At 40.0% G+C, this 16,472-nt stretch overlaps 1 protein-coding gene and 1 long non-coding RNA gene across 2 annotated transcripts in view; both read left to right on the plus strand.

The window, feature by feature from the left end:
• Positions 1-8,505, plus strand: part of LIN52 (lin-52 DREAM MuvB core complex component) — a 39,226-nt gene extending 30,721 nt beyond the window's left edge. Inside the window, exon 6 of the mRNA XM_079308053.1 lies at positions 5,902-8,505. Coding sequence (XP_079164179.1) covers positions 5,902-5,957 — 56 coding nt within the window. The 3' untranslated portion in view covers positions 5,958-8,505. The remainder of the gene's footprint in view (positions 1-5,901) is intronic.
• A 4,087-nt stretch (positions 8,506-12,592) lies between these two features.
• On the plus strand, positions 12,593-15,947 carry LOC306803792. The gene is made up of 2 exons (XR_013774701.1): positions 12,593-14,014; positions 14,488-15,947. It is a non-coding gene; the product is annotated as an uncharacterized lncRNA (long non-coding RNA).
• Positions 15,948-16,472: the final 525 nt, after the last annotated feature.

The following is a 16,472-nucleotide window of genomic DNA, read 5'->3' on the forward strand; positions in this document are numbered from 1 at the left end:
GGGAGTGAGCAAATGGCTGCATGGGGCTTGGTTGCTGGCTGGGGTGAAAGCACAACAATCTGTACTGAGGCTGTGACCCCATCTGTAAGGTGGCAATTAAATCACTGTATGTTTCAACAATATTATAAGGCTTGATAAACTTTGCAAGTGCTTTGATACTCATTGCTCAGAGATGCCATGGTAATGCAAGCTTATTCCACCTGGCTATTTATGCTATTATGCTATTTATGATTCTGTTGTCTTACCTGAGGAATGTGTTTTGGGAGTATTATAATGATTGCAGTGGTCTTCAGTGTCAGTGTAACAGTTCCTAAAGCACAGCTTGGAGTGTCTGCATGTGCCAGTTGTGCCTCCAGTGAAGGTGACTGACTTTGGTTTTACTAGCCACTGCTCTCCTGAGATGGTAGTTCAACTCTGAAATTGGGCTTGGGGGGTAGCATTCACTGGTATTTGTCAGAGGCAAGATTTGACACTTATATTAGGAGGTAGACAGCAGATAGTAGAGCAATTGAAGCTCTTTCTGTGAAGGAGATGTGAGCTGGTGCCAGGTGGTGATAGGATTTTTGGGTGTCTGGTTTGAAATAGATCTGTAGGGACCAGCTTCTCTCTCTCTGACAGAAGTTTAGATTATGTTGTCTGGGTATAATATTATTCTCTTAGTTTTGTCTGTCATATGCATCTTTTTTCTTTGAGGGCTGTTCAGTAATAATGTCAATCTTAAATTTTTTTGCTGATTTTAAATTACCTTTTTGCCTTCAACCCTCATCCTCTGACTTATTTATTTTCCTTCCACATGCAGTATTAGTTGAGCCCAACTAAAAGGTGTGACTTTGCAATTGGCTTTCACAAGTTCAGTCAAGCAAAAGTCCCACAATGGTTCATAGGCAGATTCCTCTCAGCCTTTTTTATTCCCTGACAACTAAGAAAAAGAATCATTGTGTCTTATTACCTAACATCAGCACATAAGAAATAATTTCTGATGCAATAGACTCTTTGTGATAGAAGGTTAAAAACCAGAGAACTGTTCTGCTGTCTTTCTTCTATTCATATTCTTTCCCATAAAATGGTAATTTGCATTGACAGTGCTTCAGAAATAATCCTTTCTAGTTTTGTTTTCTGTGTAGTCCAAGGACACAGCAGTATTTTCAGAGTGCATGATTAGTACTTTAAAGGTATCCTTCCATGCTGAAAAACAGGTTCTTTAGTTACCATAAATAAAACTGAATGGGAAGAATAACCGATAAGCTAACAAAGTATAGCAGTGCCTAAAATAGCCTTTTTGCTGCAAAAATGTAGCATTCAAAATGTGATACTGCAAGACATTTCAAAGCTAAACACAGTAATTGTATTTCTGGGTTTTATTAGTAGCAAGACCTTTAGATTTCAGCAAGGCTATATTTTCAGGTCAGAGAGGGATCACAGTCAAATTTGTCCCCTAAGTTATACATCTGGGAGAGAAGCTAAGAAGTGCTTCATTAGCAAGTGACTTTGTATTAAAGTATCTATAATTTGAAGATATGCTTGCAAGCTTTGTTTTGAGATTTTTAGATAAGCCTAGAAGTAACAAGCAGTGAAGGTCTAATGTTCATGATGAATGTGTGATATATACATAGACTTTTACATATCTTTTACATAGACTTTATCCCCAAGTGTGTTGTGGATATATTTAAGTGTACATTATGTTTAAAAAGTGTGCACGTATGTGAGTTGCTTAGGGATTCTCCTGGATGAAAGTTGCTTATGTAAGTATAAATCACTGTTTTCCTTGCTGATTTTAAAGCACTAAATCCTTCCATTATTTCCTGGCTATCCAGACCTTATGACACAGTATGTCCTGTGCTGTCGTATGTGTGAGAAGGCTTTTTATGGGGAGCAATCAGGCTGGACCCCAATCTCCAGTGCAGTGTTTTTTTCTAATTAAATTGTCAGTGGAAAGAATATCCGGAACAGCAGTTTTCATTTTCAATCGAGGAAAAAACATTATGAGTCTTTGTCATTTGATTAAAAGTTACTTAACCTTTAAATTGCTACAGATGTAAAGACAGCTCTGAGTTTCCAATGTAATCGCCTCCAAGTTAAAATCAGGAAAATCTTCATGTAATGAAACCCATATGTCATAGTGAAAGGATGCAAAGCACTGGCAGAGTGGGCTGCTCTAGCAGGAGATTCTGCACCCAATCTTGTTAACCAGGACTGCTTTTGGTAATCCCTCATCTCCTCACTTGTAGGAAATCAATCTGTACTACTGAATCTTTTCAACCAGCAACCACAAAATTTACTGCGGAGAGGCAGCTTGGGGACAATTGTAGTAAAAACGGCGCCTGAGGCAACAAGGCTAAATGTGGGATTGAGGGATTGAAGTTCTAAAGAGGAGATTATATTAAACCTTATTCTGCTCCCCTATCAAGTAGAAATGTTTCCTTCTCCTTTCAGCCCCAGTCTTTTCTATCCAGTACCTGTTCTTGAGATCTGCTTGGCAGATCTTGCCAGGCAACAAACTTAATTCCTACAGTACAGCATTCTCTGTTAATTGTAATAGCCTGATACCATTTTTCAATACATTATCTGAAGGAGTTTATTCAAGCACTACTTCTGGAGCAACCAATGCTGATATCAACTTAAAGCGTTTTTTTCTGTGGTGTAAAGTGTCTTCCTTCTCCTGAGTAGGTGAGGTTAATTTGCATCAAAGCTATTGCATTGGTATCCATTGTTGATTTTTCTGTTGCAGTAGATGCACAGTGTAGGCCAGGTTGTAAATTGTGACTTGTCATGCAGATTCATGTTTCTGTTCTGTGATGCGCAGCCTCTGTATTGTGTGGCTGCTGGTACAATGAAACCTGTGCTCAAACCTTCTTTTCCCTTGAAGTCCATGGTTTAAACTACCATTGTAAAGATAAAATCCCTGAGGTTTTCACTATAGTTTTGTCCAACCTTTTAATTAAAAAATCCACCTCTATCTACCATTCAGATGGCTTCTGCTGGTCCCTTGGGTAGTTGCTTAAAGCTGGTTTTACCATCTCTCTTAGCCTGCAATCGTATTTGGAATGTGGCTGATGGTTTCTTCATTCACAAGCTCTTCCCTCACTCCAGCAAGCTTCATAACACCCCAATGGAAATTATATTCCTATTATTAAGAATTCATTTCTCAGAAGCAATAAGAAGTCAGTTTAATATTAGAGCCTTTTACGGTGCAAAATCCATCAAATCATATTCCAGTGCAGATTAAAAAGAAACAAAGGTGAAGGAATAGCCAAGATGTTTGAATGCAGTACCATGTAATAAAAATTTGGCCTGTGTTTACCAGGAATACATTGAACTGTGGTTCTTGGGCAGATGAGGGAAGTAGCTGAAGCAGGGAAGACAAGATTGTTAATTCTTGTGAAAACTTGCCCTTAGCTTGGCTGTGGTCTTTCAGTCAAACGAGGATGTTACTTCCTGGCCATTTTCATATGTAAACAAAGATAAAAGTCCTTTTTCTTTCTCAGTTTGGCATCATATCTTTAAAAATAAAGCCCTGCTGCAAGCCTGAGTCTGTGAGAAGATGAGGAATACAGAATAGCAGAAGGCTGTCTCCCTCTCCTAATGGGATTTTGTAGCAGCATGTGCGAGTTTGTTTCAGAAGTCAGAAATGAACAGATGTTGGTATAAATTACCTCTGTGTCTGATGTCTTGCAAATTAAAAGCGCGGTTGGCATCACTAAACAATTTCACCAGGTTGGGGGGGGAAGCGGGTGGTGATTATTGTAGCAGGTCGGTAAGAATCTTTAAGCTGCAGCAGAACAGGATAGCAAGGATAAAGGAATGAAGAATAAAATGAGAGGTCTGTGAATTAATCAGAAATGTTAACATCTCCGATGACAAGTGAACAGGCAGGCACGTGCTCTTGGAGCAACCTCCAGCCCACAGTAATTTCACTCAGCTCACAGAAGGAGTCTATGCTCTCTGCCTGATTTATAGGGTGCAGCCCTTCTTTGGGGAAGCAGAATTGTCATGCATTCGTATATCTCCTGTGTGGGACTTGCACTCTGGAGAACTTTCCATTTTATCAACTACACTTCAGTTTATCTGCTTTTCTCTTTAAGAATGTTTTAAAACTGTGCACTATTGTTGGAGCAAGGCAGGGAGGTGTCAAAGAACTAAGTACTAGGAATCTCTTCCAAGCCGAAATTTAAAAAAATTTTCCATTTTATTTGGTCATGTTCTTTGTGCATAACAACTTAGTTCCTTACAAAATCCCAATCTGCTCTGTTCTTCTGCAGCACCTTCTATCCCTGTGTCACTTTAGCAGCACTTAAAGCATACAGGTTATCTTGGGGTTGGGGAAGCAGAGGTACTAATAAGTACTTTTGTGGTAGTTCATGCTGCAAATCAGAAGCAGGATCCCAGGTGACACAGCTCACAGCCAGAGGCATGAGGCAAGGAAATAGTGCAGTGATCTGCTTGAACCTGCAGCCAGTCTAAAGCATGTTCCACTCAGGACATTGCAGTCTACAAGTATCAGTATGTAGCAGACAGGTTATATATTTTTACATACAATTAACTGTTTTACAGGGATTTTGCTGATGACAATAGCTCATGATAAAATTTGATGTAAAATTAGAATAATTTAAAGAAGAGGTGTTAAGACACAAATTCTAACTTTTATGTAAACAATAACAAAATGTCTTTACTCTTGCTGAGTATTGTAAGCTGAACATTGTTATTATATTTTAGTTCTGTTCTGACAGATGATCAATAATGTCAAAAGAAAACCCAACATCAACAAAGCCACCTCCAGTTATTATGCTAATTTTAATTTCTGAGGTTTGTCACAGTAGAGAAGTCAGGAATTGAATGGATAAAACAGAAAATTAATTTCTATCTCCTTATAGACTGTCTTTGAGGCTAGGTGTGGGAAACATGCATGCTTTCAGCATTCCTGTGAATAAAACCCTCCATGTTTTGATGCCTGCCAGTCCAGCACACTTACACCTTTACTGAAAAGAAACGGAGGGGCACCAGTGGAAAGATTGTCTTTCTCCAGGCCTCAGTTGCTAATGTTGTTATCTTTGATGCATGTTATTGCTACTGCAAGACAAGAATAGTATGAGGGCTGCTCTGCCAGTTTGTGATCTTGGGGGTTCTCAAGCCAGAAATGTCTCATGCAGAAAAGTGGCTGTGTAAACCTTGCTGTAGTACAGCTACCAGAGATTGATGGTACAGAGAGTGAGAGAGAGACATATAAGCCTTGCCTTGCTGTATTAAACATTGAAGGACTGACAACGCAGAGGGAAAGAGAAGAGCAAAGCTCTATAAACTTTACTTTTATTACCCTATCCATAGATGAACTGCATTGAAGGAATATAAACCCCCATTATATTACAGCATCCAGGGACTGACACTGCTGAGAGAGAGAAAATGCTGCCTAATTTTTGTTGAAGACTGCATCATCCAGGGACCAATAATCCTGAAACAGAGAAAGAGAGAGTTCCATAATCTCTGACAGATTATAACATACAGGAACAATTGTGCTGAGATAGAGTGATAGAGATTTGGATTGCACCATTCAGAGATGGATAGTACAGAGAAAAGGAGGTGCTGCAAGAGCATAATGCAGTAGGAATAGAAAGCATAGATTGTATGTAATGAGACAGCCTGTGGGAATTATTGCTGAGTTTAGAAGATTCCAGACCCTGCCTGCATTTGTAGCATGTCAGGAATTCAAGCTGAAATGCAGTTCTATTTCTTTTCCACTTTAATAGGTAAATAAAATAATTCTTAGTTTTGGTACAAACACAAATCTAAATGAATTTCTTATACTATGGTTAGAATATGTTATACATTTATACAAATTATACAATTGTTTGAGTTCCTTGGCTTTTTAAAAAATACTGATTTCTTTTTCCTCCCTTGTGATTTCAGCTAGAGAAATGACTCGAGGGAAATTCCTGAACATCCTAGAGAAACCCAAAAAGTAGCTGCATGTCACGTTTGGATGAAAATACCCCAGCTAGGTCATTTTATGTACTGTGGGTCCAGATGAAGCCCAGAAAGTCTAAGAAGAACAAAGCTCTTGCTCAAGACCTTCAGAAGCAGACGTCTCTTTTTGCTGCCACAGCTCATCTTTTATGGGGGAAATGTATGATATGCACAGGTCACAAGGACTGCAACTGGTTGCACTAGAATTTGGACTTCATCTGGATGTCCAACAGGAGGACTTGGCCCTGCCATGCTGTGACACAGTCACCTGTTTCACTCAGCCAGTGTCCTTATTCAGCTGCTCTCAGGCACAGCCTGCTCGAGAGACACGGCAGATCTGACACTGGCCAGTGTCCATCGTGAGGCCTTGACCCTTTTGTGTGTCTTTTTTCTTAGATGCATTGATTTCCTGTGTGTGAGGTCTGTGCTGAGGGATTTGAGCATGGTTTGGGGTGTAGATTCACCAAGGGCACTGGCTCAGCAGGAGCACATGCTTTTAGTGTAGAAGCTGAGTGCACTCTCTGCATTAGATTCCAGTTGCTCACTGCTTTCAGAGAAGCACGTCTGGTACTCTGAGGAAGACCTCCAGACCTTTGGTGTGCCAGCAGCTTCATTGCACCCCTAAGTGGTTCTCTAAGTGAAATTGAAACTAACAGACCAGGAGTAAGAAGTGTTACTGTGTCTCAAGGAAGATATCCTCACAGAAGCTTTGGCTAGTACACAAAGAAACAGCTTTGTCAATCCAGCAGTTCTTTGCTTCTTGCAGGGCCAGAAACTGGAAAGAGTTATAAGGTTGAAATATGGTAATGTTTTCAGTTATCACTCCAAGAACAGGACTGTCAGCTGCATTGTGAAGATGGTCTGCCTATACAAGATCTCCACATTTCTGAAAATAATGTTTTATGGTATTTTTAATTGCTTATAAACCAGCACCTCAAAATTTTACTCTCCTGCAAAACCAGAATTTTTAAGATAGAAACTTTTGTGAACTGCTCCCTTTCAGAACACTGTGATTACAGTTTAATGCCTTTTTCTTCTTTTTCATGCACCTCTACATACTCACCCCTTGGAAGAGGTATAAAGCATATCCAGGTTCTTTGTTTTATTTAAGAGAATATTTTTTTTAATTCCATCCACTTTCCTTTTCCTAGAAAACAACATATTAAGCATTAGTAAATATTTTCTTTTTTAGGATACAACATAATTTTGAAACATAACATAACATAATGTTATTTTTACCATGCAGGCTTTTCAAAACATGTCATTTCTCAGGCTGTAGTCACATATGGGAGGAGAAATTATTTGGCAATAGTACATGTAACAGGTTGTCCCTACAGCACTGCATTTTTTTGGCTTTGCAGAGAGATGAGACTCTTTTTGGGTGCATGTGCAATAAAGAAGGGGAGATTTTTTTGATCAAATAGACTTCTGAATTTTAGTGAATTGCTGGTGACCCTTTGGTTTGCAGTGTGTGGTTTTGTTTATTGCCAGTCAGAATTAGACTTGTTTTGGACAGCTCAGGTTAACTAAGTTTAAGTAATTAAATCCTACATCCTGGAAAGACCCTGCACAAATTTACAAACATCAGGAGCCTGATTTAAGACTTAGCAGAGGTATTTCTGTCCTTCACAGTCTATGCAGGGCTGAGCTTAACAGGAGCTCCATCCCTTGAGAACATGAGAATTAAGACAGATGAATGAGAAGAGAAACTGCAAGTGGTAGTTCAGGAACAGAAGAAAACCCGATGGTGCAAACTGATGTTGATGTAGATTTAAGCATTGAATTATAGATTTGGAATGCAAATTTAAGATTGTATACTATATATGTAATATATGTACACATATATGACATAATGGGATACTTCATCTGTATCACCAGTATTAGTTTGTGCATTTTATAGAGATTTCTTGGTCGAACACATTAAGGAATTGAGATCTGAAAGGAGGATATGGGAAAATATATGAAAGCCTGTCCTGGAATATGTGTATTTTATGATATGTGCAGTAAGAAATTTCAAACTCTAGGTAGTTTTTAGTAACATATGTATGTTAAAAAAAAATGGAAGAAAAATCTCAATTTATTATACACAGTAATCATCTTCTATAGGGTAGCCATAACATATGCTTTAGAATTGTGATATTTTTTGATTTTGTACTTATCATCTGAAGAGATGAGTCAATGATGATATTTTTTACTGGCAATATTTATATGTATTTTTTGTGTTAGTCAAAGAATTTTTTTCTGTCTGTTATTGCTTTTTGGTTTAATAATATGCAAATACAAACCTCAGAGGCTTGTCTGAGTTTCCAGAATAGCTCTCTGGAAAAAAGCAAAAGCTTTTGCTCAGCCACTTAAGCAATACTATTCCTCAGGCTCTTCTTCACTTTATCTGCATGACACCACCTCAAGGTTCAGCTTGTGGATATTCCATTCCCACCAGTAAATAAATATTTGTCAATATTAAAATGCTACTAAGGGTTTTCATACCCTTTTGAACCCTATTTTTCCTTCAGTGCTATCCTTCCTGATATCCATGCAGTTACCTATCTATACAAGAAAATCCAAGTGACTTTTTGTTACTAATGGGAATGAAGAGTGTAAGAAAATCAAGATTTGTTAATATTAATCAAGCTGATCCATTGTTATATAAAGTGTTTTCATGTATTGGTATATTAGATGTTACTGTGAGTTTCTGGGAAGTAAACTCAATATTTATTTGCTTCTTTTAAATGCCAGTGAAACACACATTCAGTTATAAAGGCTATTCACTTCAGTTTTAGACTGTCAAATGCTTTGCTATCTAATTCAACTGAGAAGAAATTCTTGTTTGTTATGTAAATCATTATCAAAATAAAAGTCTATGTGCACTGGCAGTTGAATAACCTGATACTCCATTTAACTCAGTGTTTTGCCATTACAAAATCAACAATTTTGTAATAATCCTGTAACTCACAGTTGTCAACTTTGATTAATATTTCCCTTAAAAAGACACCTAGAAATGATAGATTTGTGAAAATTGACTAATCCATCTTGGAGGTAATGTTTGAACCTTATTCTGGATTTTTCTGTTATGTAAAAATGTAAGGTGCTATTACAAGTTAAATCACAAGCCAGTCTTATCTGTAATCTTCTCTTTGCTTATAAACAGTTGTAGAAGGATAGGGAAGGATATAAACAAAAGGCTTACATAGTGATTTTGCATTAGGGTAACTTATACAGCATCCAGCAATCTGTTTTAGTTGAATCTGGTCCACAGTAGACCCTAACCTCCATAAATTTGTCTTAGTCCTGATTTGTCTGTACTTCTGACCTGAAAAATGTCCCAGGATAGTGAGTTCCATAATTAAATTACACAAAGAAAGGTTAAAAATTAAAAAAAAAAAAAAAAAAAAAAAGCTGGGGGAGGGAAGTTGTTTTAAATCTGCTTACCTGATAATTCCGTTTTGAACCTTTCATTTCTTTTATTGTCAGGATCAGTTGTTTGGATTTTTTTCTTCTTTGTGCACTACCCATGATTTTTCAGGCTCTACTATGGTTTTTGCTTTGTGGTTATGTTCACCTTGCTTGTGTTCACAATAATCAGTGATCTGTCTTCTATTACAGCCTGAGCTGGCATGTTCAGTTGCAGAGTACTCTTAGTTCAAGCATACTGTGAAGTGTGTATGTCCTAATTGCAGCTTGTGTTTTGTTACTCTCCTGTTTTCTTTCACAGCATTGGGGCCTAAATCCTGTTTGAGTATCTCTAAGAGCAGGATCATCAGCTAGATTTGCAGCTGATCTCATCCATTTCACCTACAGAACTAGTGCTGGGCAAACAACGATTTTTCCAGATCACAGTGACAGTGATGCCAACCATTCCATGCTGTTGAATTGACACCTGGCAATTCCATCATCAGCCTATGCAGTATGTGAAAAAGGTAAATTTCATCTTTGTCACATGGTCTGAAATCTTGGTCTCCTGGCCTCCCATAGGTTCAGTAACTTCTCATAAACATTACTTCTAAACTAATATATATTGTTAGACATATACAATTAAAAGGAAAAGACCACTTGCAAATTATTGTTGCAGAAAGTCCACAGTGATGGACTTTCCACAGATCCACAGAGATACAATCTCTGGTGTAGCATTTCAAGCATCTTCACATTTGAGTTTCTCCTAAGAACCTCAGGCAGTAAGGGTACTTGAAGTGGGGAAATGTGTCACATCTTTGAGTGAACCATCTGAACATAGCATACAAACTTAATAGAGGATGAAAATAATCCTCTCAGTGTTGTACCTCCATGTGCCAGTGTGTACTGACACTTTTGAAGAAGTCATTAAATAATCTTTAGTAGAAGACAATTCATTGAAAGACAATTTTAGAAAGTTGTCTCTGTATCTTCAGCCCAAGAAGATTATAGTTGGACAGAAATTTCCCATGGAGCAACAACTGAGCTGGATAAAAATGATTAGAAGAACAAATGCAAATGTTGTAAACACATTTCTGTTATCACTATAGCAAAACCTTCCCACCACAAAAATACCAAAACCCCCACCCACTCCTACATGCACATGCCAGCACATACATCAGCCAGGGTGGCAGATACATCCAAAAGATACTGCATGTGTGATGCCAAATGTACATTGCCCTGATAAGAGATGCACCTTGGTATTTTTAGAAGGCAAGTAAAAAGAAAAAAAATCTATAAAGAGAGACAAAATCAAGGATAAGGAAAGGAAAAAAACTGGATCCTTTTGGTCTTACATAATGTGCTGTGCTTCTTGGAATCAAATCTATTCCAGAGATACATTATTTCTGCAAGCCATTCTTTAAGTTTCGTTCAGGGGGATGTGAAATGCAATATTCTCAACTCAGATCTTTGTGGCCAATGATAAAGTCCACATAAAGACAGTTAAAAGGTTAAATAGCCAGAGATCCAGACTGATCCAGTTGTTACAGAATGTAATTCACATTCTTCATAGAATATGTGCAACAATGCCAATTTTGGTTACATTGTGCTAGATTTTCAGCATGGCAGGATCCCTTCACATCTTGACTTCATCATCCACTGAAGCTGCTGGTTTTTAGACTTGACCTTTTCCGTTGTGTCTCTTTGAGGAGGATGACTGACTCCAGGCAGCTGATGAGTGTACAGAATAGGCGTTTTCTTGTTGGGTTTGTGTGGTTGACCTCTGCCCTGCCTGCTGATTCCTATAATACAGATCAGTGACCAGTGAAGCCAGAATGCTCCCTGCCTGTCTCTGTTATAGACACCTCAGCAAGGAACAGAAAAGAGGAAGAGGGCTGAGCTTGAAAGCCCTTACTTAATTGCTAGTAGAAAAAATGGGTAATAAGAATGACCTTGCACCTTATTTATTGACCAGATCTCTGTGAGGACAAAGTACTTGACTTGGTTCTGTATCACTTGAAAGGCTGGCTCTGTGGCCCATAGCTGATGAGTAGGCGTAATAATATAGGGTAATTAAATTTTGTGCTTGCAGACACTTATATGTGAGGGAGGATTTCCCTCTCAAAAATAGCAGGCTCCATTTTCTTCCTAATCACAGAATTTTAAGCTAAATTTGAAGCAGCAGAAATTTGCTATTTGCCATCTTTCACTTGTTATGATAGCCCAAAATGCAGCAGGCTATGTATGAAAAGGTGGGTAGAGAGCTCACCAGCTAATGAGAATGAGGGGCATGAGCAACCCAAGTGGACACAGATGCTCAGGCTGCCTGGTTTTGTGGCCCTCAGTTTGTTTTCCTCTCTCTATATAAAAGTAACTCTTTACAGCTAATTTATGTACATATATATATGTATCTATATATATGTATATTGATGATCTCAAATTGCCTTTTAGAGAAAGCCAATGGCACCTTTCTCTTGTACTCTGCATGGATCAGCTTGTCACCCTGTCTTAGGTTTTTCCCCCTACTTTGCACACTGAAGCCAAAATAGCACATGTAAAAATGGGACAAATTGCTTCTGTTGAGGCCCTGATTTGCAGAAGGGATCAGTTTGTAATCAGCTGCAACAGGAGGCAAATGGATCTGCAGGCCACAAGTATCCTTAGCAGGATCAGCTGTGATATTTTGCTCAATATGAGCAAAACCAAAAATTAGGGAAAATGTTTTGCTGAAAAATATTTGGTTGTTGACGGTTTCTGAAGAAAGTGTCTGGTTGAAAATTAGAGGGACTATGTGTCTTTCTTTGCCTTGTTTTGATAAGAGAGCTTGAGCTGGGGTCTCCTACCCACTTCACAGCTCATGCTTTTAATAATTCTGTGAGAATCTTTAGAAGCCTGTCCTGAGAGAGGAGACCCAGCACGTGTTCCTTTACATGAGAAGTGACAGGATCTTGTTTACACACATGCTCCTTCCCAGCCTGAACTCTGGGGCAGACCTGGGGCAAGGCCTCACTGGAGAAAAACCCATGCCAGAAGCAGCATTTCTGTAAGAGCAGCTGGCAGCAAGCCTGAGCAGAGACTGGAGCAAATCTTTGCAGTCAGACATTTGGTTTTGGCGGTGCATTTCTGTGCGGAAGCAGAAAATACCACAGCAAGTACCTGTGTACCGCTGGAGATGACAGGACAAGACCCTCTAGAGCTGAATTCAGGTTTCCATGAGGTGGACAGCGGAGATGGCGAAAGGATGGAGAACCGTGTCCCCAGCAGCGTGTGGCTGATGCCCAGCTCCTGGCCCCGTGCCACGTAGCTGGGCCCCAGGGCTGGATTGCTTTTCTGGCTGCTTGTCCCCGTCCCCCTTCTCCTGGCGGTGCCCGGGAGGCGGCTCCCTGTCCGTCTGCGGCGCGGGGAGCGCTGGCTGCCGCTCGTTAGAAGAATTCCCCCAAGTCAGACCTATGGTACGAGCCGTGTGAAGCGGAAGACAATTAGGGGCTTATTAGTGTCCTGGGGAGACGTGTAACTTGTGTTGCTGGGACTTACCAAAACAGCGAGAGTCTTACCGGCAAGCTCCAGCCGAGAAAAGACTGAGGGATTGTCTCACCTAATTACGGGGAATGGGCCTCTTTGTGTTTGTGATTCGGTACGGTTGTCCGATCGCTTTTCTCTGGCTGCTGGCTCAGGCCGAGCTGGAAGTGTGCTAATTAGAAGAGAAATGGACGTAGTGATCCTGTCAGCTCTCGTTACCGGCGTGGACAAAGCCGAATATTATTCTGAGGCAGTGTTTTGTGAGTGTCCCTCTTCCAGCTCTCATTAAGGGCAAGGTTGGTGGACGGAGAGGGGACTTGACCACATGGGTTGGCTAATGGAGCACAGTTACCGTTACTGTGCTAATTAACGGGCTCAGGAGGCAACCAGCGGTCCCAGCAGCTGCACCTGGTGCTTCCAAAACCAAACCATCTTGCTGGGCAAACCTGGCAAACTGTGTGTACAAGCAGAAAGGGGCTTATGTATGATGCATCCATCAGCCATCCAAAAGTGCAGAACCAGTGAAATGGTCATCAGAGAGATGGAAAGGACACAGTGCTGCAGTATCAGCAGGTCAAGCTCCAGCAATCCCTTCTCCCCAGTGACCCTTCAAATACAGGACAATGTGTCAGCTTCTGCCCCTGGAAAGTGGGTAGCAAGGAGAGAGCTGAGGACCTCCAGGTGCCAACAAGAAAGAAATCTGTGAGTTGTTACGATCATCACAGCTCTCAGTGTGGCCAAGAAGGGGAAAGCTGGAAAGATGAGAAGTGACATGGAGGCGAATCAGACTATCCCTCTGTGTATTGCTTATAGTCTGAGGTGAAAATCAAGATGTACATGTATATCAGGATGCTTGTTTTGCTCCAAAAGGCAGTTAGACAACATTGAAACTATGCACAAAAGTTAATGTGGGTGATGACCAAAGGAGCCATAGAAAATGCTAAAATCAAAATGTGTGCTGTTGTGCCATTAGCCTGAAACTACTACAGTGAGAGTAAAGAGAGAGACAGAGATAGTGACCTACTCCAGAGGGAGTACAGAGAGACAGAAGATGAAGCAGGAGCCAGAGTAGGTCTGAAGTGTCACAGCAACTGAGGTGGCCTCAGCAGAAGGGAAGAATAGTGTGTGCTGAGGAGGCTCAGTGGAAGTAAGTAGTTTTATTAACTCATCACACAGACCTTCATTTTAATACATAGGTGTTTTATAAACAGAGTAACTTGCACAAGTTAATTGCTGATTGATGTTTCCAAGGTTATGGGAATGTATTAGTGATTAAGTCTGATATGGATGTTATGATCATTCTAAAGGTCCTTTGTATCTTTGGGCTAAATGTAGTAAAACATACAACCATGTCTTAAACCTTTTGATTTGCTTTCTTTAACAATGTACTGCATGCACTCAGACATGCTTGGGTACTGTTTTCAGATATCCTTTCTCAAGGGTTAAAGTTGCAAGAGGTTCCCTCTTTAGTTTCTTGGGTTATTTTTCCCTGGTGGTGAAGCTGTTCCAGCATGAGGGTTTGTGTCCTTCCAAATCTCTAGCAACAGTCTCCTGTCATCTTGGATGGAGCTTGAACTCTGACTTGTGCTTGTGCATCCTTATTTTTTCTGTCTCTAGTAGCTGTGAACCAAATAAGGATCCTTTTACCATAACAGTGTGTCTCTTATGTCCAAGCCCTGCAGTCCTGCAGAGCTGTAAAAGCCTTTCCCTTTTTACTGGGGTTCATTTCCTACTGGCTGCTGTGATGGCTTGAATCTTAGGAGTCTTGATCTTAGGAGCCTGATCTCCAAAGAGGGCTTGAGAAGTATCTTCTCTGCAAAGAGGTTTATTCTAGAAGGAGGAGATGTATAATCCTCTTACTAAAACCCAGAGAGGAAAGGAGAAAAGCTTTATTGCTCCTGCCTTACCCCAGTGAGCTGGCAGCTTTTATGCTGCCTCATGAACAGAAAGAGGCAGAGACAAAGGTCTGAACACAAGCACTCTACCTGAGTTGAGGCTCTCTTGTGGATGCTCAGTGAAACCCATGTCTGCACTGCTTTCTCGTGTCACAGCAGAACAGTTTCTGACCAGGAAAAACAACCTGTTACACTGTGTGGCCCCTTCAGTCTTGGTCTGAGGAGGAGTCACAAATCACTGGCAGAAAACTAAAGGCCTAATCACACCTATCTCCATTTTTGTGCTCTGGAAGCTCAGGAGTCGAGTGGCCTCCTTGTGTAAATGTGACACTTCCATGTCAGGCCTTCCTCAAGAGACTGGGCTTTACTGGCAGACACCAGGAGAAAAGACACACTGCTGGTTTTTCCAATTTATCTCTGTTTCTTTGCCTAAGGAAGTACTGATGTCCCTGCATGTAACACCTCTATTTGACTGATCTGCCATATTGTTGTATGGATAATATCATGTCAAATTTCTGACTTCCAAATGCAAATAAGGATCCACTGAGCATAAAAAAAAGTGTTGTTTTTGTGTCCTTGTGAGGATGGCATTCTGATGAAGAACATCCGTCATACAGTTTAGCAGTACTCAAGAACATTGTGAAGGCAGATGAAAATATGCAGATGGAGGGCAAGGGTGCAATGGCTTCTTGTGGCTTCATTGAGACCTGCTGGCATTCATGTAACACTCACTAGCAGTATGGTACCTGGCCCGTGGGCTGGAGTGCTGTTTGGAGGACATCCCTTCAGCAGTTTGAGTTCTCAACTGCACTACTAAAGCCATTGAATTCGTGGTGACCCCAGCAAGTATCAAAACTCTGTTGTGCTGTGCATCAGGGAAACACGTAATTAGGTGAACATTTCTGTCCTCCTAAAAGGTTATAAGAAGATGAAACAGTAAAAGGATGGGAGAAGAAAAGGAGACATCAGGATGTAAAGAATCTTCTTAGAGGTTATCTGGCACAGTTCAAACCCTGTAACTTCTTAGCCACAGTTGAGTTGCCTTTCCACTGCTTCCCATCTGCTTTGTTGTTTCATTAAATAGATGTGGGCTTTAAAGTAAATAAATAAATAAATATGCAAATGCCTAAGCAACCAACAGGCATAAGAAATTTAAATAACAATAAATTATGGTGCAATACCAGACATTTTAATTTTTTTTTCTTTAATAGACCAGTAAGAACTATTCTGTGAGTTTAATTTTTGAGTGACTTTATGCAGTGTTAAATACTTGAGAATTTAAAAATAGAATTCTAAAAATTAAGGTTTCTCACAGCACTGTTAACTGCCACAGTGTGCATAGTGTAACACACATATTTAGGAAAAAGCTATGAGCTTTACAGAGACTCTACAAATAATAAAACCTCTTCACTGATGTAGAACACTTATTCTGACCTTGCTTAGCCTTTTACACTCAGGCACAGAGGGTTTAAGTGCTACTTTGCAGATTTCATGTAATTCCACACTTCCTCAGTCCAAATGTTTGCTAACAAACCAAGGCAGGAAAAATGTAATTTTCCTAGTTTTGCCATATTGCTCTGGTGATCTGTGGGTGTGATCCTGCCTTCACACAGAACATTATAGAAATGATCACTGCAGTTCTCTAGGGAGCTTAAAACTATTTTCTCTAACAAGAGAGAGATAATTTCTCTCATTCACTTCAATAATTTG

Source organism: Erithacus rubecula (genome assembly GCF_903797595.1).
Source record: "Erithacus rubecula genome assembly, chromosome: 6".
In the NCBI taxonomy this organism is placed as follows: domain Eukaryota; kingdom Metazoa; phylum Chordata; class Aves; order Passeriformes; family Muscicapidae; genus Erithacus; species Erithacus rubecula.